The 26121-nt window shown below is 35.1% G+C and overlaps 2 protein-coding genes and 2 long non-coding RNA genes across 5 annotated transcripts; 2 read left to right on the forward strand and 2 right to left on the reverse strand.

The window, feature by feature from the left end:
* Positions 1 to 5744: 5744 nt before the first annotated feature.
* On the reverse strand, positions 5745 to 7121 carry LOC149483662 (uncharacterized). Of its 2 annotated transcripts, none has more exons than XR_016316514.1 (5): positions 7001 to 7121; positions 6474 to 6708; positions 6275 to 6346; positions 6077 to 6156; positions 5745 to 5972 (listed from the first exon to the last, which is right to left on the reverse strand). It is a non-coding gene; the product is annotated as an uncharacterized LOC149483662 (long non-coding RNA). The 2 variants fall into 2 exon arrangements; XR_016316515.1 differs by lacking the exon at positions 7001 to 7121 and adding an exon at positions 6797 to 6979.
* Positions 7122 to 10975: 3854 nt separating this feature from the next.
* Pym (partner of Y14 and mago) lies at positions 10976 to 12675 on the forward strand. The gene is made up of 3 exons (XM_089702995.1): positions 10976 to 11166; positions 11371 to 11640; positions 12312 to 12675. Exons 1-3 carry the CDS (start codon positions 11133 to 11135, stop codon positions 12563 to 12565), a joined length of 558 nt encoding a protein of 185 aa, XP_089559121.1. The 5' UTR covers positions 10976 to 11132; the 3' UTR covers positions 12566 to 12675.
* Positions 12676 to 13190: 515 nt separating this feature from the next.
* On the reverse strand, positions 13191 to 13834 carry LOC149483664 (uncharacterized). Its single transcript, XR_016316541.1, has 2 exons — positions 13500 to 13834; positions 13191 to 13366 (listed from the first exon to the last, which is right to left on the reverse strand). It is a non-coding gene; the product is annotated as an uncharacterized LOC149483664 (long non-coding RNA).
* A 588-nt stretch (positions 13835 to 14422) lies between these two features.
* LOC149483665 (ATP-dependent RNA helicase DDX42) lies at positions 14423 to 25222 on the forward strand. The gene is made up of 15 exons (XM_089702824.1): positions 14423 to 14809; positions 15061 to 15151; positions 15691 to 15857; positions 16288 to 16528; positions 16825 to 16981; positions 17321 to 17460; positions 17548 to 17647; positions 18085 to 18213; positions 19827 to 20001; positions 20479 to 20575; positions 20911 to 21061; positions 21655 to 21848; positions 23028 to 23137; positions 24368 to 24491; positions 25084 to 25222. The coding sequence occupies exons 1-15, from the start codon at positions 14580 to 14582 to the stop codon at positions 25201 to 25203; spliced, it is 2226 nt and encodes a 741-aa protein (XP_089558950.1). The 5' UTR covers positions 14423 to 14579; the 3' UTR covers positions 25204 to 25222.
* The last annotated feature ends 899 nt before the right edge of the window (positions 25223 to 26121 follow it).

Consider the following 26121-nt stretch of genomic DNA (forward strand, 5'->3'; position numbering starts at 1 on the left):
ATCTTCTACAAAGATATGTACTGAAAATATGTTGAAGAAAGGTGTCCTCAGTCATGATTAGTATGGTTAGTGATGCTGAAGGAAATGGTTTAGAAAATTCCAGAAAAATATATGCCATACTTACATTCAGAAATGCTTCTGGCAATAAAAGCTGATGGCTCCGCCAGGTTGATATTCAACCTGAGACATCTAGGTATTAACCAGGTAATTTTGATACATATCACAGGTTATAACGGTAATTAAATTTTTATAAAGCCAGAATTGACTTGTACAATCAGTTATCATTGGCCTATTTTCTGCCCGCATATGGCAGCCATTTCAAATGGGTCGCGGAGACCCTACAGGCTGAAGGTGCCCGCTTTCTGTTTTATTTAAACTATTAACTTTTGGTCTACTAAGACCAATACAAAATTAACTTCACAGGTCCTGTAGACTGTGAAGATTTTGGAAAAGCTTGATTGGCATTACAGCCACATAAAGTCCATTACCTTCTGGTTTAGTTAAACAATTATCTTTTGGTCTACCAGAACTATTCCAATTTAACTTCACAGGTCGCGGAGACCATGAAGATATTGGTAAAGCTTGATTGTCACAAGAAGGGTCACAGCCTTCTGATTTATTTATTTAACAGTTTTATGTACCGTTACAAATTTTATAATCATATCATAATATTAAAAGAAAAGGAAACATACATAGCACATAAGGTGACCTTATCGCTTATCAGTGATCTCTTCCAGACTGCCCATTTAGTTAAACTACCTGGATTATTCTAATTTAACTTCAGAGGTCTCGGAGACCATGGAGATTTTAGTAAAGCCACAGATTGGGCCACACCTTTCTAGTTAGACAATTATCTTTTTGTCTTCAAGGATTGTTCCAATTTAACTTCTCAGGTCGCGGAGACCATAGAGATTTTGGAAAACAGGTTTGGCACATCAATTACAAAATGTACATTGTAAATCTAGATACTTGTGCCTCATGGATGACACTTTAGAAAATATGTCTGTGTTATTGCCAGTCCTAGAAGCCTCAAAGATAAAGCATACTGTTGTAGACAGTAATCATGTCTTGCCCTAATAAAGAGTTGCAGACAGTTCTATACATCTAACACTGAGAGGTGGCAGACTGTACAGTTGTCGCCTCCAGGTATTTCTCTAGAGTCTCGCTCACAGCAGACCAAGAGAGAAAGGCTTTATCCCTCTACATGCTATACAAGACTTAAGAGTTGTGGAAAAGAAACATAAACAGAAATGTCTTTGTAAAGAACAAGTTTCTCACTTCCTAACTTCAGATGCCGCGGATGCGGGCTGAGTAGGACATCTGAACAGTACTTACCTGTCAGAGAAGTGGAGAGGGAAGCAAAGGACTTGGCACAAAAATTTCTGAGTTATATGTAGTATACATAGGTATGCAATTCTTTATTGCTTCTGAGCAAATTGAAATGGGCGCACATCCTTTAGCCCAAGCTAGCAATCAGGTAAAAATCAAAATACAAAGGTTGCTAACTCCCTTAGCTCTCACAACTGAGTAACTTTACCTAGCTGAGAAATTAGGATAACTCTTGGCACGCTTCCAGGACGCCTAAATGGCTTTTGGTTTAGATTGCCGCTCAAGAAATCAACCTGTACCGGAGTGGCTTCTCCTACCTTGTACAACAGGAAATATATTTCGGAAGCTCCTGATATGGACCATGTCGCTACCCAAAGGAGTGCTTTAGTGCCAAGGCGTATTTGCCATAGCCCGCTCCGAATTTTGCGACATCTGCAGTCGTTGATGGAGCTGACGCCTAGACTGAATATTCCTTTCCAAGGGTAATCCTACAAGTGTACTAGCGCACCTCGCACCCCGGGACCGGGGCAGATACATAGCACCCAAGGGTGGCTTATGGTTAATATAATAAATAATAATAATATACGGACATTTCTCCGCAACTCGGCGTCAAGCGCCTAAAGATGGCTTAGGGTTATTCTACGAAAGAGACTTAAGACTATTATGGTTATAGATGTTTATTAACCCTGAAGTCATGAGCACTCAGACCATTGGTGAATGGCCTTATCCCCCTGCCTTATAACTGCTCAGTCAGAAAAAGGGGGGGGGGGGAGGAAACAGCCCATTGTAAAACAAAGGAGAAAGGGCAGTTAAGTTGTGGTGCCCCCCCACAGTGCCAACATATGATCCTCCAAGCAGAAGGTGACTTCCATAATGCAAAGAATGCAATGCTAATAAAAAAAAAAATAAAAAAATCCTTGTAATCTAGTACACAGAGATTCTATTTAATTAGCTTAAGTCTATAATAAGCAAGCTGACCCTGTTCCCTCAGGAGCTTTTATGCTATTATTGGGGTCAGACCGAGAAGCTCATGACATGAACATGACTTCTGAAGATCTCAAAATAAAGTTTTTTATCACAGCAAAAGAAGATTATAACCTGACCTAAATTTGGATATAAAATGGATACAACAACACATTATCCATCAGGTGGTCGGTTGTGAGGACACCCAAACACATAAATATGCCCAGTGACCCATGTGGAAAGGATGGTTCAAGTAACAAAGGACTACTTTTCAGTCGTAAAAGTAGATAATTGATTCTTGTCTATAAAGGGGCGGACCCTTAAAGCTTGCAACACAAACCTTTATCTCTGACTAGATAAGGTCCTTCCAGATCTTAAAGACAGTAAACGTAGCAGCCCTGTCCAGCAGTGGCTTTAAGAAGGTGGTAAGAGCACCTACCCGTTGAGGCAATGGAAAGACCATACAGGCCTTTATAAAGTTTTACTGTCAATCAGTCAATTTAGCCAGTGCCAGTGAGTCTGGTTTACTTTAAGGTAACCTTAAACTATTTAATGAATTATTTTATTCAGTGTAATTAATTTAAGATCATAGTAATGATCAATGTGTAACAAACATGCTTAATGCTTAAGGTACAGTTGTGTTAACATTGGTTATTATAGTTATTTTATATACAGATGTTATTTACTGTAGTATTTAGCCTTAGAGGCTCCATTGTTTATCCTTGATGACATTGATCTTCCTTTGAGTTATAATTTTTAAAATGTTATTTTTATCTTATTATTTGAACTTTGATTTGTTTCAAAGATACAGAGAAATAATAAATCAGTTCTTAGGTTCTAAGACTTAGTTCATTAGTATTGGCTTATGATTATCTGAGGAGAATAATTTAAAATTTAGAGGATATATGGTTAGTTCTTACATGAAAGAAAAACTATTTTTGTTGTTGCTACATAACCCCCTTGTATTGTTTTTAGAATTTAAAATATAACTTTATTTTACAATACAAGAGGTTCATTTAACATTCTGAAAGGAATGAAATTTAAGTTGTTAATACTCTTAGGTATTACAATATTAACAAGATAATTTATTTTCAACATAGCGTTTGTATGTCTTTCTTCACCAGCAGATATCAAACACATCTTCACCAACGCTGTGTGTTTTAGAAAGACACATAATATTGATGTTTTGCATTAAAACAAAACATGTATTATGTGTCGAATAAAACACACAGCGTTGCAGTTTACTGCTTGCTGATGAAGATGCTATGCCGGCAGAGGCAGATGACAGCGCTTCAAAGGTGATGTCAAATTGGCGATGACAGATGACATACTAGGGACGCGCTCTTGCTAGTGAGGTGAAAAATCCATCGATATTCGGTAAGGTGACCCTTTTTCATAGAGATATATAGGATTCATAGACAGCTTTCTTCACCAACGCTGTGTGTTTTATTCGACACATAATACATGTTTTGTTTTAATGCAAAACATCAATATTACACTGGAGATTTCAGTATGAACATTAACTTGTAACAAGAAAATATGGCCTTGAATGACCAGTGCAAACTTAGCACCCCATCAATGGAATTTTGGGTCGAAAATGACCTTGATCGTTAGGTCCCCGTTAGGTCCTTTAAGGTCCCACAATTTTTTCGTTAGGTCCCCTTTAGTTTTTTTTTAAATAATTTTTTAAATTTTAGGTATAAAAAAAAATGCACTTTAGCACCCCATCCATAGAATTTTGGGTCAAAAATGACCTCAATCGATAGGTCTCCGTTAGGTCCTATAAGGTCCCACAATTTTTTCGTTAGGTCCCCTTTAGTTTTTTTTTAAATAATTTTTTTTTAATTTTAGGTATAAAAAAGTTACACTTTAGCACCCCATCCATAGCAAAATTGGCAAATTTTATCAAAATCGTATTCTTTACCGTTAGGTCCGTATGGGCTCATCATTGAAATTGTTGAATTATTTATTTTATTAAAATTATAAAATAATAAAAACCTGCGCATGCGCCTTAGAGCATTAAGGCATGCGCACATCATACATAAACAGCGCGAAATTTAAAATGGTATCGTTTCATTTATTAAATAAATCTATTGTTCTGAGAGTGCTTATTTATTAAAAACCTACTTTTCAACCTAGAATTAAAATAACCTGGTATTAGTGTCAATCTATGGTGTCAATATATTTTTTGTAGCGGCCACAGGGCCACACTACGGTCGAGGTATAGGTTCGGAAAGAATAACATGCAACAAATCATTAATTTGATTCGGGATGACCTTCGCGTGGACACTCGAGGGGGCGGTATTCCAGTGGAACTGCAAGTGATGGCAGTTATTCGATATTGGGGCCGGCATGAGGTAGATGTGACTTGTGCTCTAGTTTTGGATATATACAATAGAAAAGCCTGTATAACGATCTATTACATTACAGATCCAAGAAGATTGTGCTGACATTCACAGAATGAGTCAACAGACACTTTCCCGTTTGTCCCGAAATGTTGCTATTGCGTTAGCTTCTAAAAGTTCGCGTTATATTAATATGCCGTCGAACTCAACCGAGGAAGCCAAAGCAATTAGGAAATTTGAGGCCATAATATGCGGGATGAAGCGTATCATTGGTGCAATAGATTGCACTCATATTAAGATACGCAAAGTGAGTGGAGAGGCTGGACAGTACTATGTTAATAGGAAGGGACATTACTCCATTAACACTCAAGTATGAACATTGTACAATAACATTTTAGTTTGATCATAGTGTATTTAAAGTAATAAATTTTCATTGTTATGTGTGCTATTATGTGTTTCTAATTTATAATAATATTGATGACAATAATTACAGGTAGTATGTGACTCTGACCTTAAAATCTGCGATATTGTGTGTCACTGGAGAGGAAGTACACATGATTCCCGCATATATAGAGAAAGCTCAATAAAGCGGAGGTTTGAGGAGAATGAATTTCATGGGAAGCTGATTGGAGATAGCGGGTATCCTTGTACTTCGCATCTTCTAACACCAATATTAAGACCAAGGACACAGGCAGAAGAAAGGTACAACCTGAGTCACATACGAACGAGGAATACTGTAGAGCGTTGCTTTGGGGTGTGGAAGCAAAGATTCCGCATACTCAACGAAACAATGCGAGGGTCTCTGCAAGTGATCAAGACCACTATTGTTGCTTGTGCAGTTTTGCACAATTTAGCAATACTCTTTAATGAGTCTATTTTAAATCAAGGTATTTGTGCAAACTAATATGTAAACAAAGTATATTTAATAATGCCAATACATAAAAAATAAGCATATTTTAATTCTTTATTTTGTATTTTTCTAGATCCTTCAGGCCTTGAAAATCAATTATTAATCGATCCAACTATCCCTGATAATATAGAAGATGAAGACGAAAATATAAACAGGGCCATTTATATTGAAACTTATTTTAATCAATAAAAACCATATTTTATTATTTTTCAAAATTTATTTTTTTTAAATATTCCTCCTCTAATGCAAGTATTTGGAGCTTCTTCTCGTGAAGCTCCCTCTCTTGTTCTATTCTTAATAGGTGAAGCTCCCTCTCTTGCTCTATTCTTAATAGATGCAACTCTTGTTGTTGCTTCATTAATTCCTCCCTGCTTTTTTTTGCAAGGAGGAATAATTGATGCTCGTAATTGGAATTTGATTTCCCACTGTAAAAATAACATAAACATTAAACATTATTTCACATAAATCACAGCTGAACAATAAGCACAGGAAATTTCATGAAATTCTATTTTCAACATTACATACTTACGTTTTTTTTGGTTTAGCTTTGAAAATATGATGTGTAGGATTTATACGTGGCAATTCAGTGGAGAAATTTGGCAATTCAGGCTAAAAATAAAAAAATAATAATTATTTTAAAATAATATAAATTTTATTTATAATACTGATATTTTTGTATAACATAACTGATAAAAATATTATACAAATTATTATATAATATGATTACCTATGCATGTGCAGTGCTTTCATCATTTTCATTCAATTTCAATGTATCATCAGCAGACTCCTTAGTAACTTCCTATAAATATATAAAATATAATTACTCAATCTCACAATAAAAAACTATATATGCATAGCGCTATTATCCCTTAATGGATATTCCAAATTAAGGAATAATAGCAGTAGAAAATGTAAAAAATATAAACCTGTTGGCCATGTGTTGCATCGCTATCGAAAGGATTGTTATCAACCACAAACTCATTAGGAAGAGCTGCTATAAGCTCTTGATCTTCAGGCGGAGGACTTGGTGGCGGAGGTCCCCCGCCTGTCATGTTTCTTGCCGTTCTAAATTTGTGTTCCGAAGCCTTAGCTTTCTTCAAATTCCTCCACTGATTTTGTATTTGGCTTAAGTCCCTTTTATGGAGTGAAATGATATTATAACTGAAATATAAATACAATAATAATGTTATTACACTGTAACAATTTATTAAATACAAGAAACTGTTAGAATAAGTAAAACTAAAATAACCAAGACAAAACATCTTCCCATGCAAGTTTTTTTGCTGTATTTGTATTAGTCGACGTATCCTTATTCTCTAATATAATATGTGCTCGCTCGAGCACTAATTATTTTCGAAGCACTTTCTAAAGAGCAATATATATTTATTAATAAGCATTAAAACATGTAAGGAAATAAGTACATTCTATTAGATTTCTTGTGTACATTACGTACCTTATCCTCCTCACTCCAATTCGTCGAACGAGAACGTTTATTGATCATTGAACTCATTTTAAATTAAAACTGAATTTGAATTTATCAAAAATCTCAAATCTGTACAAATGTCACAGAATACATAATAGTAGCTAAACGCTACAGAACGGACACTCTCCGCCTCCCGCCAAAATTAAACTTACCTCACCCCCGCGCGATCAGACATAAAATGGGCCATATTTTTCTGCAAGGACGATACGCAACGAAGATTGACAACATTAATCAAATTGACTTAAAGTAATTTTATTATTTTGGATTTGTGATTATCGTTTTTCGTAGAAAATGGTTAGATATTGTGCTGTTTACGGATGTATTTCATCAGAAAAACGCGAATTTTTTTTTTACGCTAGTCACAAATGTGCCAACCATAAAGCGTTAACACACACATTTGCAGTCTCTACAGTGTGACTGTCAAAACGATCATTTTGTATGGAGTGTCCGGGGTGTGCAAATGTTTGAAATTTGAAAGTTATCAATATCCTGTCAGTTAAACGTCATACAAAATAAAGTCTACCATTCATATTTGTCAAAAAGTACATTTTTAGTCAAGTTTTACGTGAATAGCGGGTTTTATTTCGATAATGTTACTAGAAAAAAATACATATATTGACGTAACTTAGTTGAGAGACTGCTGAGATAGGTTTATAAGTACCTAAGATTATTTTAATCATTGTTTAAGGAGTTGAGAGTTATTTAACTGAGAGGTGTTTATGCAACAGATCAGTCAGTTTTTATAAGTAAGGCTGGTAATTTTTTACGACATCACATTAGAAACCTCAAAAATAGCAGTACTTCTCCACTATTTAATGGATGTTATTATACATATAAACCTTCCTCTTGAATCACTCTATCTATTAAAAGAAACTGCATCAAAATCCGTTGCGTAGTTTCAAAGATTTAAGCGTACAAAGGGACATAGGGACAGAGAAAGCGACTTTGTTTTATACTATGTATAATATAATAATGATAGTGATAGCACAGTATTACAATATTATTTCCTACAGTAAGGAAACGCCTTTGATGTCGCGCGATGCCGCCGCCAGCGTAGGTACTTACGCTGCCACACGAAAATACGCTAGGGTTGCAACAAATGGGAAATAAAACAATTGTGATTATTAATATTATGATGAAATCATTTATTCATATGTACATTCAAAATAATTGCGATTATTAAATCTGATGTAATCATTTGTTCATAAATATATAATTACAGATATTGCACTGCTAAATATTATTTACGTGGACACTTTATTTTTGGATGTTCTTAATTGTATATTATACCATTTAAGAAGTAATGCATTCGCATTGGGATGTACAATCTGATTAGAAAATAATGAGGACAACATATACATAGCTTTGATTTTAATTCAACAGATACAATTATTAATACAATCTTTCTGAAATATTGTTTCCTTCTGGGATTTCAATGTAGATTTACATCCGTAAACGGAACAGTTTTTGCGCGCCATAATAGAATATGTAAGTACCTATGTATAATAAAATTATTACACAAAAAATACGACTGCGTCGTCCTTTCGCGATAGTTAATGCAAACTCAGCGTGATTGCATTAAGCGGCCCGCGTCGCCCGACCCCCCGCCAGTTCCCCTCCGTTTCTCTGCACAAGTACATTCGTCGCCATACTGTAGGAAATATGGTGATACTGTGGTGATAGTCCGGCTAACGAAAGATAAGACTGGAAAAGGCGGCAAATTCAAAAAATCATCATATTAAGGTAACCTAATGGTAACTTAGGTTATAGTTGGAAATAAAGTTTTGATACTTTAATTTATTATTACGAGCTTTGTTTTTTTGAGAGATTAACAACCTCTACAAACTCTTCATCTATATAATATTATATATATGTAATCTGGTACAGTTATCTGATACAGATAAAAAAAAGAACAGCTAGTGAAAGTAATAAAAAACATAATAAAATACAATTAAATTTTGTTTAATCAATATAATCATATTAAATCTAAAAGCCGCGTTCAGCCGCGAATAAAGAATAAGAATCACTATCATTATCTCTGACATCATTAACTCTTCCATTTCTGCAGTTATTCCATCTTGTTTTTTTTGTACTGCTCTTCAACATGAATAACATGGTTCGGTCATAGAAGAAATCTCGTTGAGATACTGATTTTGTGTCTTTAAACATTTTGAACGGACAGATCGTTCAATTTTATATTGTTGCTTTAATAGTTTATAACTGGATTACTGGTATCATCCATGCAAAATAATAATAATAATATTAAACAAATCATATAATGTGCAATGCAATCAAGATGAAAAGTATCAAAATATCAAGTCACACTGTGTGTTTTTCCTTGAAAACTACATCTCTTTCAAATTGTTTCTCATAGTTTAAAGTTTTCGTCATGTTTTCAACTCAGTTTTCAATTATTAGAAATCACTAAAATCCTAAGCTAAAATCGCAGAAAATAAAATCACTTTGACAAGCTTTGACACATCAACAACTCAGGTTTTAATGACAGTTAACTGTTAAGTGTTGCCAAATAAATTTTCGAAATAAAAAGCCAGTCTCATCTTTCGAACCAGACGTGACTAGTATAGATTTATTTATTGATTTAATAAATGAAACGATACCAATTTAAATTTCGCGCTGTTTAAGGGTGCACTCACACACATCAGTCACCGTCACGGCACGTCACCGGACAGGATTAAAAAAAAATATGTATCAATAGTTCTAGTATGACTCTGTTCCCACACGACAGTCGCCGGCACGAAATCTATCAGTGACGTCCCCGGTCAGGCACGTCAAATAATCTTTCCATACATGTATCATACTTTTATCCCCACTCACCCGGTGCCGTCACGTCTCAGTTCAGTCAGCGTCGTGCTACCGTCAATTGCTACATGTTCTCTAGCGTGACACACGTCTAATCACTGACTAACCTGATGTATGTGTTCAATGATTCAGTCAAACCGGCGACGTGACTGACGGACAACATGACGGTGGCTGGTGTTTGTGGATACGTACACAAACCGTCACCGATCAGTCATCGGTGACTTGACGGTGACTGATGTGTGTGAGTGCACCCTATGTATGATGTGCGCATGTCTTAATGCTCTAAGGCGCATGCGCAGGTTTCAATTATTTTATAACTAGTGCCCCGGCTTCGCCCGTGGTACATATTTAGTATCCTATATCCTTCTCCTGGCTCTAAACTACCTCCCTGCCAATTTTCAGCTAAATCGGTTCAGCCGTTCTTGAGTTATAAGTGGAGTAACTAACACGACTTTCTTATAAATATATAGATTTTAATAAAATAAATAATTTAACAATTTCAATGATGGACCTATACGGACCTAACGGTAAAGAATACGATTTTGATAAAATTCGCCAATTTTGATATGGATGAGGTGCTAAAGTGTAATTTTTTTATACCCAAAATTAAAAAAAAAATATTTAAAAAAAAACTAAAGGGGACCTAACGAAAAAATTGTGGGACCTTATAGGACCTAACGAAGACCTATAGATTAAGGTCATTTTTGACCCAAAATTCTATGGATGGGGTGCTAAAGTGTAATTTTTTTATACCTAAAATTTAAAAAATTATTTAAAAAAAAACTAAAGGGGACCTAACGAAAAAATTGGTGGACCTTAAAGGACCTAACGGGGACCTAACGATCAAGGTCATTTTCGACCCAAAATTCCATAGATGGGGTGCTAAGTTTGCACTGGTCCTTGAATGACGCCTGTATGTTTTTTTATCCCTTTCACACCCACTTGCCAAGTTAAGTGTAATAATATGGAACCAGGATTACAATCCCTTCCCATATAATAAATTTCCATCTCCAATTATACTAAAATATAATCACAGAAAATAATACACCGTAATATAAAAGTATTTAATAAAAGTTGAGACTCGATTGTTAAACGAATAATAGAATGTCAATGTGCTGTCAAGTGTCAATTGGCTTCAATAATGGAAGCTGCTCTTGTAACTTCTGTATTTAGCTCTTGAAAATAAAAAAAGCACTTTACTTAAATATAATAATAAATGAACTCAATCTAATTTGATGTAGGAAGTTATTTTTACTTTAAAATACACAATATATGAAGTGTGATGGCCACAACAAGTTATCAACATGATGCAGATGGTACGCGATTGTTTGTATATTTAAAACAATTGATAATCTTTAACAAATAGATTATGCATAACTTAACATAATATTGTTTTTGTTAGTTCAAATGTATAATTATGTTTTTCTAATAAAGCTTGTACAATTCAACTCAGATCAGGGTAAGCGCGAAAAAATGTGACGTTTCGGTTCTCCTTTGATTTAAATCAAGACTATTTTCAGGAAGCAAGTTTATACCAGCTACTCAACGTCCCGATGGTACATGGAGGAAACCGCGTCGGGTTAGAGACGGCTATGTGCCTCAAGAGGAAGTTCCACTGTATGAAAGTAAAGGAAAGCAGTTTAAAGCTAGACAGACCACTGGCTTGCCCGTTGGTTTGACTCCAGAAATCGTGGCTGAAGCGAGAAAACCTAAGAAGGCAGGTGGAACTATTCAACCGATACCAGGAATGATAATCAATGTGGAAAAGAAGAAAAAGAAAAAGAAGACAGGTTAGTTTTATTATTTACTAGCTGCGCTCGGCGGTTTCACCCGCGTGTCTCCGCTTCTGTTGGTCTTAGCGTGATGATATAGCCTATAGCCTTCCTCGATAAATGGGCTATCCAACACCAAAAGAATTTTTTAAATTCGGACCAGTAGTTCTTGAGATTAGCGTGTTCAAACAAACAAACTCTTCATCTTTATAATATTAGTATAGATTAAGGTGTTAATGTTTTTTGTGATATACAGATTGGTTATTTTTTTTTGTATTGTCTGCTCACAATGTTCTACAATGAAAATGTAAACATGCTTTTCTAACTTAATTATGTCTGAAAAGGCTGAATTGTCATTGAAAATATATTGTAATACAATTATACTATGAAAATGGTAAACATAATAAGCTATAACCTGCACATTAATAAAAAAAATCTTATTAGATTTTATTGTGCTAATTTACAAAAATAGGATCCATACCCATTTTTTCATGGAGCTGCATGGTATGATAGGTATAATTTATTATTAAAACCTCACTTTGTTATAAGATTAAATGAAGGTAGTTATAAAAATCACTTAATTATTATTGAAATTGAATCAATCAGTGAAAAATTAGATCTATTCATCCATTTTCCTTTAATTATTTCTTGTTTGTTTGTGCATACTTATACAATATTCTTATTTACAGGAGCAGAGGAAGTTGCAGAGAAACTGTCAAAATGTGGCATAACAGAACCTACGTTTAACGGCCAATCATCACAGCCCTCATCAGACCCCAATAAAAAAATAAAAAATCTTAGAAAAAAGCTCCGAGACATTGAAACTCTGGAGGAAAAGATAAAATTAGGCACCCTTACCCTCGACAAAGATCAAAAGGAGAAATTATCAAAGAAAAATGAAATCATTCAAGCAATACAAGAATTAGAAAAAGCTAGCGTTTAAGAAAAGAGTCATAATATTACATTTTAAATTACTCAATTTTAATTAATTTTTTAAATAAAATATGTGCATGAAATTTATTTGCACTTGTAAAATAAAATTATTTACAATCTCTGATGTGTTTCACTGTTTTGTAAGTGCTAGATCACAGATTACATAAAAGTAGCTAAACGCTACAGAACGGACACTCCGCCTCCCGCCAAAATTAAACACTTACCTCACCCCGCACGATCACGCTTTAGATGGCTACTTTTCACTATTTATTCAGGTGACTTTTTTAGGTTTGAAGGTTACATTTAAAAGTTATTATGAGGCAAAAAAAAATAGTTAACTAATAATTTTGATCAAACAACATCAAAAGTTATTCAGTAGAATTTGTTCAGTCTGGCATGATAAAAACTTATTTAAATGACACTCAGGATTAATGTAGTTTTATACAAGTAGTGAATTTTACTTTCTAGATATCAAATATTTAGTTTATTTTGTGAAAATTTCCATAGTCAAGCCAGTTTATTATCTATATAGAGAAATAGTAATGTTACTGAATATATTACAAACATTAATTATTATTTCAAATTCTGTATTTAAATTCTTAATACCATAGAAATGGGAATAATGAAACAGCTGGTACAATAGATAACAATATAATCACTGATTAAGTTACAAATACATGATGTTAATGTTTTCTGCAAAAACAATCTATCACTTCAACTTGCAAATAATCATCTCCTTTGGTGCTATGTTATATTCAATATAAATAAGTTATCATCTTCAATTCCTTGCGGTTACAACTTAGAAGAAACTCTGCAAAGAACAACATTATTAATTAAAACTGAAAAGTGTAGGTAGTACCTAATTAATATTTAGTCAACAAAGCCAACCCAATATTTATTTCTACTTTGAATGTTTTCGTCAGTCGTTTCAATAACTTACTTACATTATTAAACACTTATATAAATTCGTTCCTCGCCTTTTGCCTAGCGTAATTTCCTAAGCATGCTAGAATACCAGTAACTGCGATACCAATTCCTAGCACAGTTGCTAGGAAATCGCCAAAATCGTACCCTTGTGATGCTTCCACCTTCGTGATGGCAATCAAACAAAACACCAAAAGTAATAGTTGAACATACATTTTTTCTAAATTGTTTAGTTTCTGAGATATCTAATCTTTGTTCTTATTGTAAAACAAATGCGAATTATGAAAATGAGTTTCAATTCGTTTACTTTTACGTGTTGCCAAACTTGTTTGACAAGTTTATTTTATCATAATTTAATTACCTACTCCATGACAACACAACTTATCAGTCAAAATCTTAGGGCGTATTCAGAAAGAAAGCTTGAAACTTATAAGCGCTTATAAGCGCTTATCGGCGCTTATAAGCGCTGGTAACCCGCGCAGGAAAATATATGAACATGCGCTTATAAGCGCCGATCGGCGCCGACAAGTTTGTTGAAACTTGTTGAAACTTGTCGGCGCCTATCAGCGCTTATAAGCGCATGTTCATATATTTTCCTGCGCGGGTTACCAGCGCTTATAAGCGCCGATAAGCGCTTATAAGCGCTTATAAGTTTCAAGCTTTCTTTCTGAATACGCCCTTAGATTATACAGTCAAAATACAATTTTAATTATGTATATTGATGTTATTCTGCTCTGTTCATCCTTTTATTTATATTTTATCTATTAAATTATTTGATATTTTGTAAGAATATCAGTTCCTATTGTATTAATATATACTCTAAGATCAGTTCATATTTTAAAACAGGAATTGGTTATTTTGTAATAATCATCAAACGCTGAACGCATCAGTTGGGTATACTTATCAAATGTCAATATCAATTCGATAAATGTCAACTGTCAAATTATGGTCAAGTGCTTGTGCTTGGATGTAGCGAAATTGGCTATTTTTGTTTTTAATAAAATGATTATCGTGAAATAAATCAGTTAATTCGTTTATTTTTATAGAGTAATGTAATGTGCATATAATTAGTTATAAGGGAAATCGATTTGTTAGCAAAAATGAGTGGGAATGGAGGAAAAGGTTTTGGTTTCGCTGGGTTCTCGATGCCCAAGCGGAATCCCTCGAATGTGTCGTTACACGCAGTGCCTCCTCCCACGGCCATGAACAGCGTTCCTCCACCGGCGGGGCTATCGAAGCAGGGCTATTCAACTATGAATGCTATCACGCAAAATGCTATGACCGGCAATTGGGGGACCTTGGGAAAGAAACGCTCAAAGACAGAAGACGAGTAAGTAGATTAAAAATTAAAAAGTAATTTTTTTTATTATTTTTATTTAGTATTTAAACTTCAAAAATTTATAGATAGATGGGCGGATACTGCTGATAAGGTTCCGCATAATAAGTTTTCTGGAAGTGATGTTCATTAATTTTTTGGGTGTAGGATAGATTAATTTCATATATGTTATTGAGATGAAAAACACCAGCAAATCTAAAAGTAACTTCAAGTTTATATTAGAAACAAGTTAATTTGAATTGCAGATATTTTGACGATGATGACGAGCCTCCAACACCAGCTCTTGCGTACATCCCGGCACCGGGCAGCCCCAGCTATGACATGGCTAAGTCTCATGTAATGCAGTTTTTATTGATTTTATTAATTGTAGTCTAAACTAGCAGGTGAATAGATTTTTTAATGCTCTATGTGTCATTATTATGATAATTTTCATCAAAATAATATCAATTGTCTTTAAATTTTAGCATAAACATATTTGACCTTGGAGAAGGGCATAAGCTTATTTTTACTGTAAAAAGTACTAACAAATAATATTAGGAATGACTGTCACAAAGAATGTCAAGGGTAAACAGTAAATTTCAGGGCAAGCCTCATATCAATTTCATGAAGGAACTACACAATCTATACTAATATTATAAAGAGGTAAGGTTTGTATGTATGGTTTTCACGCATAAACTACTGGACCGATTTTGATGAAATTTGGCACAGATCATCTTTAGACCCTGAGAAAGAACATAGGCTACCTTTTATTGCGAAATATGTACCACGGGTGAAGCCGGGGTGGACCACTAGTATCTAATAAAGATAAAACAATACTTACAAGGTTACAGTAAAAAGTAACAAACAAATAAGTAAAATAATCTTTTATTTTACAGGACAATGAAGAAGAAGATCCCCTAGACGCGTACATGGCTGGTTTGGAGCAACAAGCGGCAAAAGACATGAAGACAAGCAAAGAGAATGAAGCAACAGGCAAGGGTGAAACAGCCAGAGGCACCAGGGGAGATATTGATGAAATGGACGATGAAGAAAGCTATTATAAGTAAGGTTTTCTAGATCTTGATAGTGGTAAGATGGTTTAAACAAATACAGTAGACTCACAGTATTCCAAAAATCGGTTTAAGGGCTGTGTTGGAGTATTGAATTTGTCGGATAATAGACTGCTATACTCTGGATTTAACGAAACAGTACCTTGTAATTTGACAATCTAATGGATAATATACAAAAATACAAATCATGCTTCAATTTGTATGTTGAATTTAGTAAATAAATAACACTAGAAAGCTGATGAGAAAGTTAGAAAGCATTTAGTATCTTGATGTTAGATTTTTCCTCTTTTAGATGTTTCTGTTCTAAATAGTTAATTGTTTATAAATAAATTTATGATACAATTATTTGTTTACCTCATTCATGTCATTTCTCAATAGTTGATGGAATCCTAATTTAACTTATTCTATGAAACTCATTTACAGATACATGGAAGAAAATCCGCTTAGTGCTGCAGATGACACTTCAGATGTTGAAATCGAGTATGACGAGGATGGCAACCCCCTTGCTCCTCCCAAAAAGAAGTTCATAGATCCCCTACCTCCTATAGATCATTCGGAAATTGTATATGAACCATTTGAAAAGAACTTCTACACCCCACACGAAGATATAGAGAAACTAACACATGAACAAGTTGAAGAATTGAAAAATAATTTAGGTGTACAGGTAAGGGGTAGAAATTTTCATTGATAAATGTAAATATTTCTAAGATAGTATTATCTTAATTACACTTATTAAAAGGAAATGCAGTATTACAGTATTTGTTATTTACTATATGTGATTATTTTCTCAGTGTTCAATGAAACATTGTCTTCTTGAAAGATTAACTAAGTTGTATGTTGTCCAATTTTAATATCTATTAATACTTCAATTATATTTTACATCAATTTCAATCCCATTGTGTACATACAAATTGTATTAAAATGCTTGTATCTATTATCTTTACGATATTTGGTATGTAGATATCAGGACCTGAACCGCCACGACCAGTCAGCAGTTTCGCCCATCTCGGCTTTGACGAACAGCTAATGAAAGCTATCCGTCGCTCAGAGTACACACAACCCACACCTGTACAAGCGGCCGGTGTACCCGCCGCTTTATCTGGAAGAGATCTTATTGGTAAAATAACCTTTAAAAAAAATGTGATTTCGTTAAGGCCTTTGATTTACTGACTATACGTATTTTGGTCAATTTTCTGTGATATTGAAATAATGTATGAATCAAAATAGATTATACAGTAATTTGAAATGTAATTAATTAATAATTGACTTGATAAATATTGTTTTTGCTGGGAAAATTACAATGTAAAGCAAGGGGTGTCTCAAGGGTCCATTGTTGGTCCATCATTGTTCCTTTTATATATGATTGAGTAATGAATTATCACAGATTCTAAATTCAAATTTAACTATGCATATTTTATCATATTATTATGCATAACTATAAACACAATGTTAACAGGTATTGCAAGAACGGGATCGGGTAAGACGGCAGCGTTTTTATGGCCTTTACTAGTACATATCATGGATCAAAAGGAATTAGCACCAGGGGATGGACCTATTGGATTAATTCTGGCACCGACGAGAGAATTGGCACAACAGGTCAGTTAAAATTTAATTTCTATTTAGTATACTATGTAGATACATTTGTTTTCAATTAAAAAAAGATGGCCCTGTTTTTTTTTCTAGATTTACATGGAGGCGAAGAAATTCGGCAAAGTGTATAATATTCGATGCGTATGTTGCTATGGTGGTGGATCGAAGTGGGAGCAGACAAAGGCGTTAGAAGGTAATAATAATAAAAAAAAATCAGATTTAAAAAGAGGAATTCATAAGATGTAACAAAATGTATTTTATGAAATTTCAAAATTTTACGTTTAAATCTATACTTAATATTATAAAGCTGTAGAGTTTGTTTGTTTAAACTCGCTAATCTCAGGAGCTACTGGTCTGATTTGAAAAATTCTTTCGGTGTTAGATAGCCCATTCATCGAGGAGGGCTATAGGCTATATATCATCACTCTAAGACTAACAGAAGCGGAGCCACGCGGGTGAAACCGTGGACCGCAGCTAGTATCTTATAATTTTTGACTTCTATTAGCTTAGCACAGTTTCTATTAGCCTTCGACTTCATTCAGGATCGAATTTTTGTGCTATTTGTAATTTTTCAATTATTTTTTTTTTAGTTTTAATGCGTTATAAATACATAGGTTGTTTTATACATAGGTGGTGCTGAAATCGTCGTAGGTACCCCGGGTCGTGTTATAGACATGATAAAGTGCAAAGCGACCAACTTGCAGAGGGTCACGTACTTGGTGCTAGATGAAGCGGATAGGATGTTCGATATGGGTTTTGGTAAGTGCTTTTTATAGCCGGGTTATAAATTAGGGAGATTCGGATAATAAGTTTTTTTTTGCGGGTATTTTGATAGATATTGGATAATTTATCGATTTTGAACTATTTTTTAATGATTTTTGTCGATACTTTAACTCAAAATAACCTGTTAAAATTTACACTTAAAAGAAAAATTTGTCTTGCTTTTTTGTTTGTTGGATTTTTTTGCTTGAAGTATATAATTATGTTTCTTAAAAATCGGAAAATCCGTTTCCGAGGTGTATGGTAATTAAACTATGATTATGTCATGTAATAATGTGGTGTAATATGATTAATGGAACGTACAGTTTATCAGATGTTGAGTACGTAAAAAATTTGTATAACGTCCCCAACGCTCCCGCAAGAACGCACGTTGGTGCGTTGATACGCAACATGCAGCATTTTGCAAGTGTTTTTTGTTGAACGCGATAGGCCGGCGATTCTTTCCGACGACTTCGCTTCTCTGCTAAGAATATTGCACGCCTCATAAGCGAAGCGTTGAGGTGGGTACTACTGTCACTTCGCGCAAAACATCTGATTTTTCAAACTTAAAATGTCTTTATGTATCATACATTGCACTTGTAAGATAATACATACACACACATATTAAGAAAAAACACTATTTTTAACGTTCATGATATTTTTGATGTCATTTTTGTTATTTAAACTAGTTAAAAAACAGTTTAAAAAAGTTCTGTCTTGGACGTCCGTGTGTCTGTATGTGCGGATCCTTTTTCTTGTTAACACGATAGCGACCGAAATACTTTACTAATCGAGTCTTTTTTTTTCTCTTACGCTTGAGTATGCTCAGGAATAGAACCCTTTCATTTTTCAGGGTCTGATTCGATGTGGTTTTATTGTTATTAAATAAACAAAAATAATAATTAATAAATATTTATTAAAAAAAATTATGAGGCGTGCACTTTTGGATTTTCCAAATTATTGCACGCCTCATAAGCGAAGCGTTGAGGTGGGTACTACTGTCACTTCGCGCAAAACATCTGATTTTTCAAACTTAAAATGTCTTTATGTATCATACATTGCACTTGTAAGATAATACATACACACACATATTAAGAAAAAACACTATTTTTAACATTCATGATATTTTTGATGTCATTTTTGTTATTTAAACTAGTTAAAAAACAGTTTAAAAAAGTTCTGTCTTGGACGTCCGTGTGTCTGTATGTGCGGAGGATTTTCTTGTTAACACGATAGCGACCGAAATACTTTACTAATCGAGTCTTTTTTTTTCTCTTACGCTTGAGTATGCTCAGGAATAGAACCCTTTCATTTTTCAGGGTCTGATTCGATGTGGTTTAATTGTTATTAAATAAACAAAAATAATAATTAATAAATAATTATTAAAAAAAAATTATGAGGCGTGCACTTTTGGATTTTCCAAATTTATTTTTTTTATATGACGATGCAGTTTTAATTTTAATCAAAACCGACCTTTCAACTATCCGATCAAAACTACTTATGTGTTAAATTTAGAATACGACGTTAAGTTGAAAAATTCACCCCGCATAATCGAATGTGTCTATAGTCTATGGTCTACTATATATACACGTGCGTTCGTCGTTCGCCCGCAGAGCCGCAGGTGCGCTCGATCTGCGCGCACGTGCGGCCCGAGCGGCAGGCGCTGCTGTTCTCCGCGACGTTCCCGCGCCGCGTGGAGCGCCTCGCCCGCGACGCGCTGCACGACCCCGTGCGCGTGCAGCACGGCGCCGCCGGCCAGGCGTGCCACCTGGTGGCGCAGCACGTGCGGTATGTGCAACCCTATCCCACGTCACATCACACCACGCAACCCTACGACACGTTACACCACACTACTCCACACACTTCCACGCCACCCCACACCACACCATGCAACCCTACGACACGTTACATCACGCTACGCTATGACATAAACATTGCAAACAGAAACGCATACGCATACGCATACGCATACGCATACGCATATACAAGCGTATACGCAAACCTCTACGCATCTCTACCCAACGTACCTCAACTCAACGCAACTCAACACAACACAATATAAATTATGGTTTTTAAAAAATCCTTACTACCAAACATTATCATCAACATCATTTCTGGCATCACACTGTTGTGACACTTTTATTTTGCTGATTTGTCAATGACTAAATCTGGTAAACCTTCAGAGGATAGGGAAATTCTTTCTCAAGACATATACACCTGCCAGATATTATATTATTTGAAATTAACTACAAATAATTCTTACAGCATATTCAACAAACCAGAAGAAAAATGGCCGTGGCTACTGCACAACCTCGTCGAGTTTCTGTCGGCGGGTAGCGTTTTAATATTCGTTACCAAAAAGGTAAGCATAAAAAACCCAAACAGCAATAGACAAATAAATAAATCAGTGTTGTACTGTATTATTACTAGACTGCTTTTATTTATGCAATTTATTTTTATAAAAAGCACGATTATCAAGTTTTAAAGACGGACAAACATAAAAAGGTTCATATATTTTCCACTTAGAATAAAAAGAAAATTAAAATAAAGAATAAATACGAATTTAGAAGCTTCATAGTTTTTGGGAACATCTATTAAAAATGACAAAGACACGGGTTACATACTATCGTAAATTCATATCCTATAGGTCTTTATTAGGTCCAATTTCATCTTGAGTTCATTATAATTCTCGTATAGCTAGAAGCGGAACAAACAGCAGCGAATCTGGGCGTGCAACAATATGACGCACTGTTGTTGCACGGTGACATGGAACAAGCCGACAGGAACAAGGTGATCACTGCGTTCAAGCGGCAGGAGCAGAACATACTTGTTGCTACTGATGTTGCAGGTAATGATGATGATAGAATCGTGTTTAATATGTAAATTAGTATTGAATAGATTTATGGTTCAGATCAAAGTATGAGGTCTATAGAATGGTCCTTCGAGCCGGATTTCATATGAGATGTCTTTATAAAAGTAGTTTTAAAACATAAGAATTGGCATTTTAAACTTTTGCATTAATTTCTGATATTATCAAATAATAATATTTGTTATAAAAAGGTGCAACATAGTTTCAAAACGGTCCTTCGAGCCGGTTTCCATCTGAAATTAATAAAAAAAAAAATGTTTAATGTGTAGTAGTTATATATTCAATTGCTGTTAGTTTAAAATTACGTTCCACCATATAATATTAAGATTTAACTACTATTAAGACTTTCAAAATTGTCCTTCGAGCCGGATTCCATTACTCTAAATTTTTTTAACAAAGTTTGACCTTTTCTGCCGAAATTACGCAATGATGGCAAAGAGCCAACGACCGAGCTCAGTGGCTTGCATTAGGAGAGGCCTACGGCCAGCATGACCTTTTCTAACCATGATAGAGCTTGGTCCTTCGAGCCGGATTCTCAGTCTTTCGCTAATTTTGACCACATTTCTCATCAGCTCGCGGTCTCGACATCCCGCACATACGTACCGTGATCAACTATACCGTAGCTCGTGACATCGACACGCACACGCACCGCGTGGGGCGCACGGGGCGCGCGGGGGTGCGGGGGGACGCCTATACATTGCTAGCGAGGGATAAGGATAAGGAGTTCGCGGGCCACTTGCTGAGGAACTTGGAGGGCGCACAGCAGGTACTTTGGGATTATTTGGTTCAATATGCTTTAAGTGGGAGCATAGGATGGGGTGCGGGGGGACGTGTATACATTGCTGGCGAGGGATAAAGATAAGGAGTTCGCGGGCCACTTGCTGAGGAACTTGGAGGGCGCACAGCAGGTACTTTGGGATTATTTGGTTCAATATGCTTTAAGTGGGAGCATAGGATGGGGTGCGGGGGGACGCGTATACATTGCTGGCGAGGGATAAGGATAAGGAGTTCGCGGGCCACTTGCTGAGGAACTTGGAAGGCGCACAGCAGGTACTTTGAACAGGATTAACTTGATTATGATTTGAGATGTTTAGGCCGGCGGATATGACAGGGCGCAGCGCAGAGCATTTTTCATGTTATTTGATAAATTGATGAAAAAAATTGTTGTTTTTTGATTTTCAATATTATTTTAATGAGGACAATGTCGATAATAGTTTGACAATGCAAAATGCGCTGCAGTGTGCTGCGCTCCGCCATATCTACGCCGGCCCCTAGGGTGGAAGCACATGATGGGGTACGGAGGGACAAATGAGCGGTAACAAACACGTAGCGGTTTGAAAATGTATTGTGTGACGTGCCACAATACCTACCATAGTTTTTATTTTATTAGTTTATTTATTTCACATTACATAAACAATTTACATAAACAGTTAATTCAATAATTTAATTAAAAAAAAATAGAACTTTACATAGTATATCGCGGCGTTACCGCTGCGGTGCCGCACTGCCACCGCAACGCGTCGTGTGCTCCCGTACTTAGTAATTCATAAAATAGATTTTGAAACCTAGTTTTTAAGCTATTGCATAGCTTCTATCGCGGGCCTTGAGCGCGGGTACCGAATCCAGAAACGCGTAACGAAAAAACCTCACGCTCCCCACTCCGATGGACACGGAGGTGTGGCTTGAAGGCATGCTATGCAATAGCTTTACCGCGGCAGTCCCCGAGTGCCACACGTCTTTTTTTTTGATAAGATTATGTTCATGTACTCATTTTATTGTTTTATATTTATTTGTATCAGATAAATCGTTCAAAATAGAAACTTGTTTTAAAATAAGGCAGTAGACATATTGTACAGATTACCGCAGTATTTTGCTTGAATTTCTGTCAATTTGTGAAATTGCTTACATCTATTTGTCAGTCTAAAATATTCAATTTAATTTGTAGGAAGTTCCCGAAGAATTGACGCAATTGGCGATGCAGTCCGCTTGGTTCAGGAAGTCGCGCTTCAAGAAGGGAAAAGGCAAAAACTTGAATATCGGCGGCTGTGGATTAGGGTAAGTTTTAGGAAACTTTAAAAAGAAATGTTACTTTGTTATTGCAATGTTATCTACTGTAATTTTAACAATTAATTGGAGTAAAATGTTATAAAAATACCCTCAATCAATTAAGAGTAGTGCAGCTATTTACTTATGAAAGAATAAAAAAAATGGTTTTTATTTGTTAGACTTGAGGTATAGTCCGGGATACATCGCCCATTTTTGCAAGTGATTACTATCAAGCTAATTTTTCGTGAGTAGCTTTATTTTTATGAGATGCCCAATAATTTCATGTACGAAACTCTCGATTGTGGTAGCTTACAGAGGTAACAAGGATAAAAAATTTTGATTTGACGGTTCTCAAATATTTATTACGCAATTTGTAGGACAATATGTCTGTTGAATTATATAAGTATTAAATAAGTGAAAATAAAAAAATCTGCTGGTTAGTAATCATTTATGATGACTTCGTTATCGATACACATTAGAAAGGGGGACTCTTTGATCAAACCATAGATTTTGTAGGACAAATATTTTTTCGAATAATTTAGATAATTATCTTGAGATTGAACAAAAAAAAAAACATTCAGTTAGTAATTAATATTTGAGAACCATCAAATCAAAATATTTTATCCTTGTTTCCTCTGGTAGCTACCACAATCGAGAGTTTCGTACATGAAATTATTGGGCATCTCATCAAAATAAAGCTACTCACGAAAAATTAGCTTGATAGTAATCACTTGCAAAAATGGGCGATGGATCCCGGACTAGTATCAATAAAACTATAATTATTTATCTACTGTTCGCAGATTTACTGTATTAACTTAGTTTGTCAATAGATGTCGCTGTATTAAATACACGAATATTCAACTTATCAGCTGTTCTAAAATTTACTTTGTGTGTCACAAGATGGCGCTGTATTAAATCCACGATCCACGATCGTTCGAATATTTACTTTGTCAATAGATGGCGCTCATTTAAATTATATTTGTGTAGTATTTTCTTGTAATTGATTTTACGCAAGTATTATACAATTAGAAATTATTACGAATATCCCTGCACTGTGAACGAAACGTCGGGTCAATAATATAATGAATAAAATGCGTTTAAAATCAGTTAAAATCTAAGGATCTCCCGTAAAATAAAACTCAAAAAATGCTCAGAATTAAGATTAAGGGAATCCGGCTCGAAGGACCGAGCTAAGCGTGTTACGGTTAGAAATTTCTACAACTTTTGTATTTATCATAGGTATAAAGAAAGGCCCGGTCTACCCAATGTGACAGAAGAGCCAATAGTGAATGTTCCCAGCGGCGGGCCGGCCACCGACAGACTGGCGTCGCTCAAACAAGCCTTCCGCTCGCAGTACAATAAGGTAATTGAGGGTAGATATAGAAAAAAGTCGAAAAAGTAGGTGAGGGTAGAAATAAAAAAGTAAGAAAGTGTTTTGTTAAGAATAGTAGAAAATTATTTTATCTAAAAGGATTTAACTGATCCAAATCGGAAATAACTGATCCAAAAGTAAAGAATGTCGTAAGTCGTATCTTCTGAATTATGTACTATTTTTATCAAGCAGGTTTTTTCCTTTTTTAATCTAGTGGCCTCTTTATTTTCTAGCGCGCTTGAATTTCACTTTTCGATTCACATTTCTGACAACGTTTTTAGTGGTTGTAAATAAAAAGGGGAAAAATAAAAGTACACAATTCAATTAAAAATACTTTATTAACTTCTATCTTTACATACATTTTATTTCACTTTTCGGACACTTTATAATAATTTTTGAGGGTAGTCTGAAAAATAAACAATAATTCAAAATAGCATAAATTAATTATATAGATTTCACCGGTGTCTTTAATTTTCTTCCAGTTTCTGTCTCAATTTCGCATTTCCATAGATTCTTTTTGACAATAAAATTTTTAAACTTACTACTACTAAAAAAAATGAAACTCATCTCATAAATTCCCCAGTTCACAGCGTCTACAGACCACTCGTGGGAACAAACCCGCGAAGTCCTTCAGCCCGGTGTGAACGCGCCCGCACAGCCCGAGCGCACGCGACGCTCTGGCAAGAAGAGCCGCTGGGAGTGATTATATATGTACCTAAATATATGCGTGTTTTATTTACCTACCCTCTTACTTTTAGTTATGTGACTTATTAAATGCCAGGCTGTAATATTAAAGTTTTAAGTAAAATCTATCTACACTTATATTATAAAGAGGAAAACTTTGTTTGTTTGTTTGATTGTAATGAATAGGCTCATTAACTACTGGACCGATTTTAAAAATTCTTTCACCATTCGAAAGCTACATTATCCACGAGTAATATAGGCTATATATCATCATGCTAAGACCAACAGGAGCGGAGTAACGCGGGTGAAACCGCGCGGCACTTCTAGTAAGAAATAATTATTATATGATATGGTTGGATATAAATGAGGAAACACGACAAAGGTATTATACTAGAAAACACGCTTAAACCCATGAAATTATTGTATTGTCAACGGTTCTTAATAAATGGGATAAAATCGAGTCTAAAGGAGTCGGTTAGTTACATACAAACATACAGTTGAAGTTTATAAAAGCGTGTTAAAATAGCCGTGTAATAGAGACGCTTCATAAAGCCTATTTTTAATGAATCTGCTGTTTTAACAGTCAGCTAACGGCTAATCAGAATACATTGTACGTTTGTGTCGACTGTTCTCATTTGGCTAATCCTGACTTTATATTATAAACGCAAAAGTAACTCGTGTCTGTCTGTCTGATTCTCAAGTCTTACCGCGTCAACCGCTGAACCGATTTGGATGAAATTTGGTACAGATATAGCTTGAAACTGAGAAAGGACATAGGATAGGTTTTATTCCTGAAATCCGAAGGGGATGGAAACTATGCTTATTTTCTTGGCTACGCGGGCGAAGTCCCAAGAAATTCTGATATGATATGGTAAGATGCCATGGCATGGCATTGCGAAAAATCGCGGGTTCGAATCCCGCCTCTCGATTGAATTCT

This window comes from Colias philodice, chromosome 13 (assembly GCF_061535455.1).
Source record: "Colias philodice isolate Cphi_HAF_F1 chromosome 13, ilColPhil1 Martin Lab GWU primary, whole genome shotgun sequence".
NCBI lineage: Eukaryota > Metazoa > Arthropoda > Insecta > Lepidoptera > Pieridae > Colias > Colias philodice.

Excerpts from the sequence above, each read along its gene's own strand:
- Pym (XM_089702995.1), top strand. The coding sequence starts at position 11,133 with ATGGCCACAACAAGTTATCAACATGATGCAGATG. Across the intron at positions 11,167-11,370 it reads TTATCAACATGATGCAGATG|GAAGCAAGTTTATACCAGCT; the intron begins GTACGCGATTGT and ends GACTATTTTCAG. Across the intron at positions 11,641-12,311 it reads GAAAAAGAAAAAGAAGACAG|GAGCAGAGGAAGTTGCAGAG; the intron begins GTTAGTTTTATT and ends TCTTATTTACAG.
- LOC149483665 (XM_089702824.1), top strand. The coding sequence starts at position 14,580 with ATGAGTGGGAATGGAGGAAAAGGTTTTGGTTTCGCTGGGTTCTCGATG. Across the intron at positions 17,648-18,084 it reads GCAGACAAAGGCGTTAGAAG|GTGGTGCTGAAATCGTCGTA; the intron begins GTAATAATAATA and ends TTTTATACATAG. Across the intron at positions 21,849-23,027 it reads ACTTGGAGGGCGCACAGCAG|GAAGTTCCCGAAGAATTGAC; the intron begins GTACTTTGGGAT and ends TTTAATTTGTAG.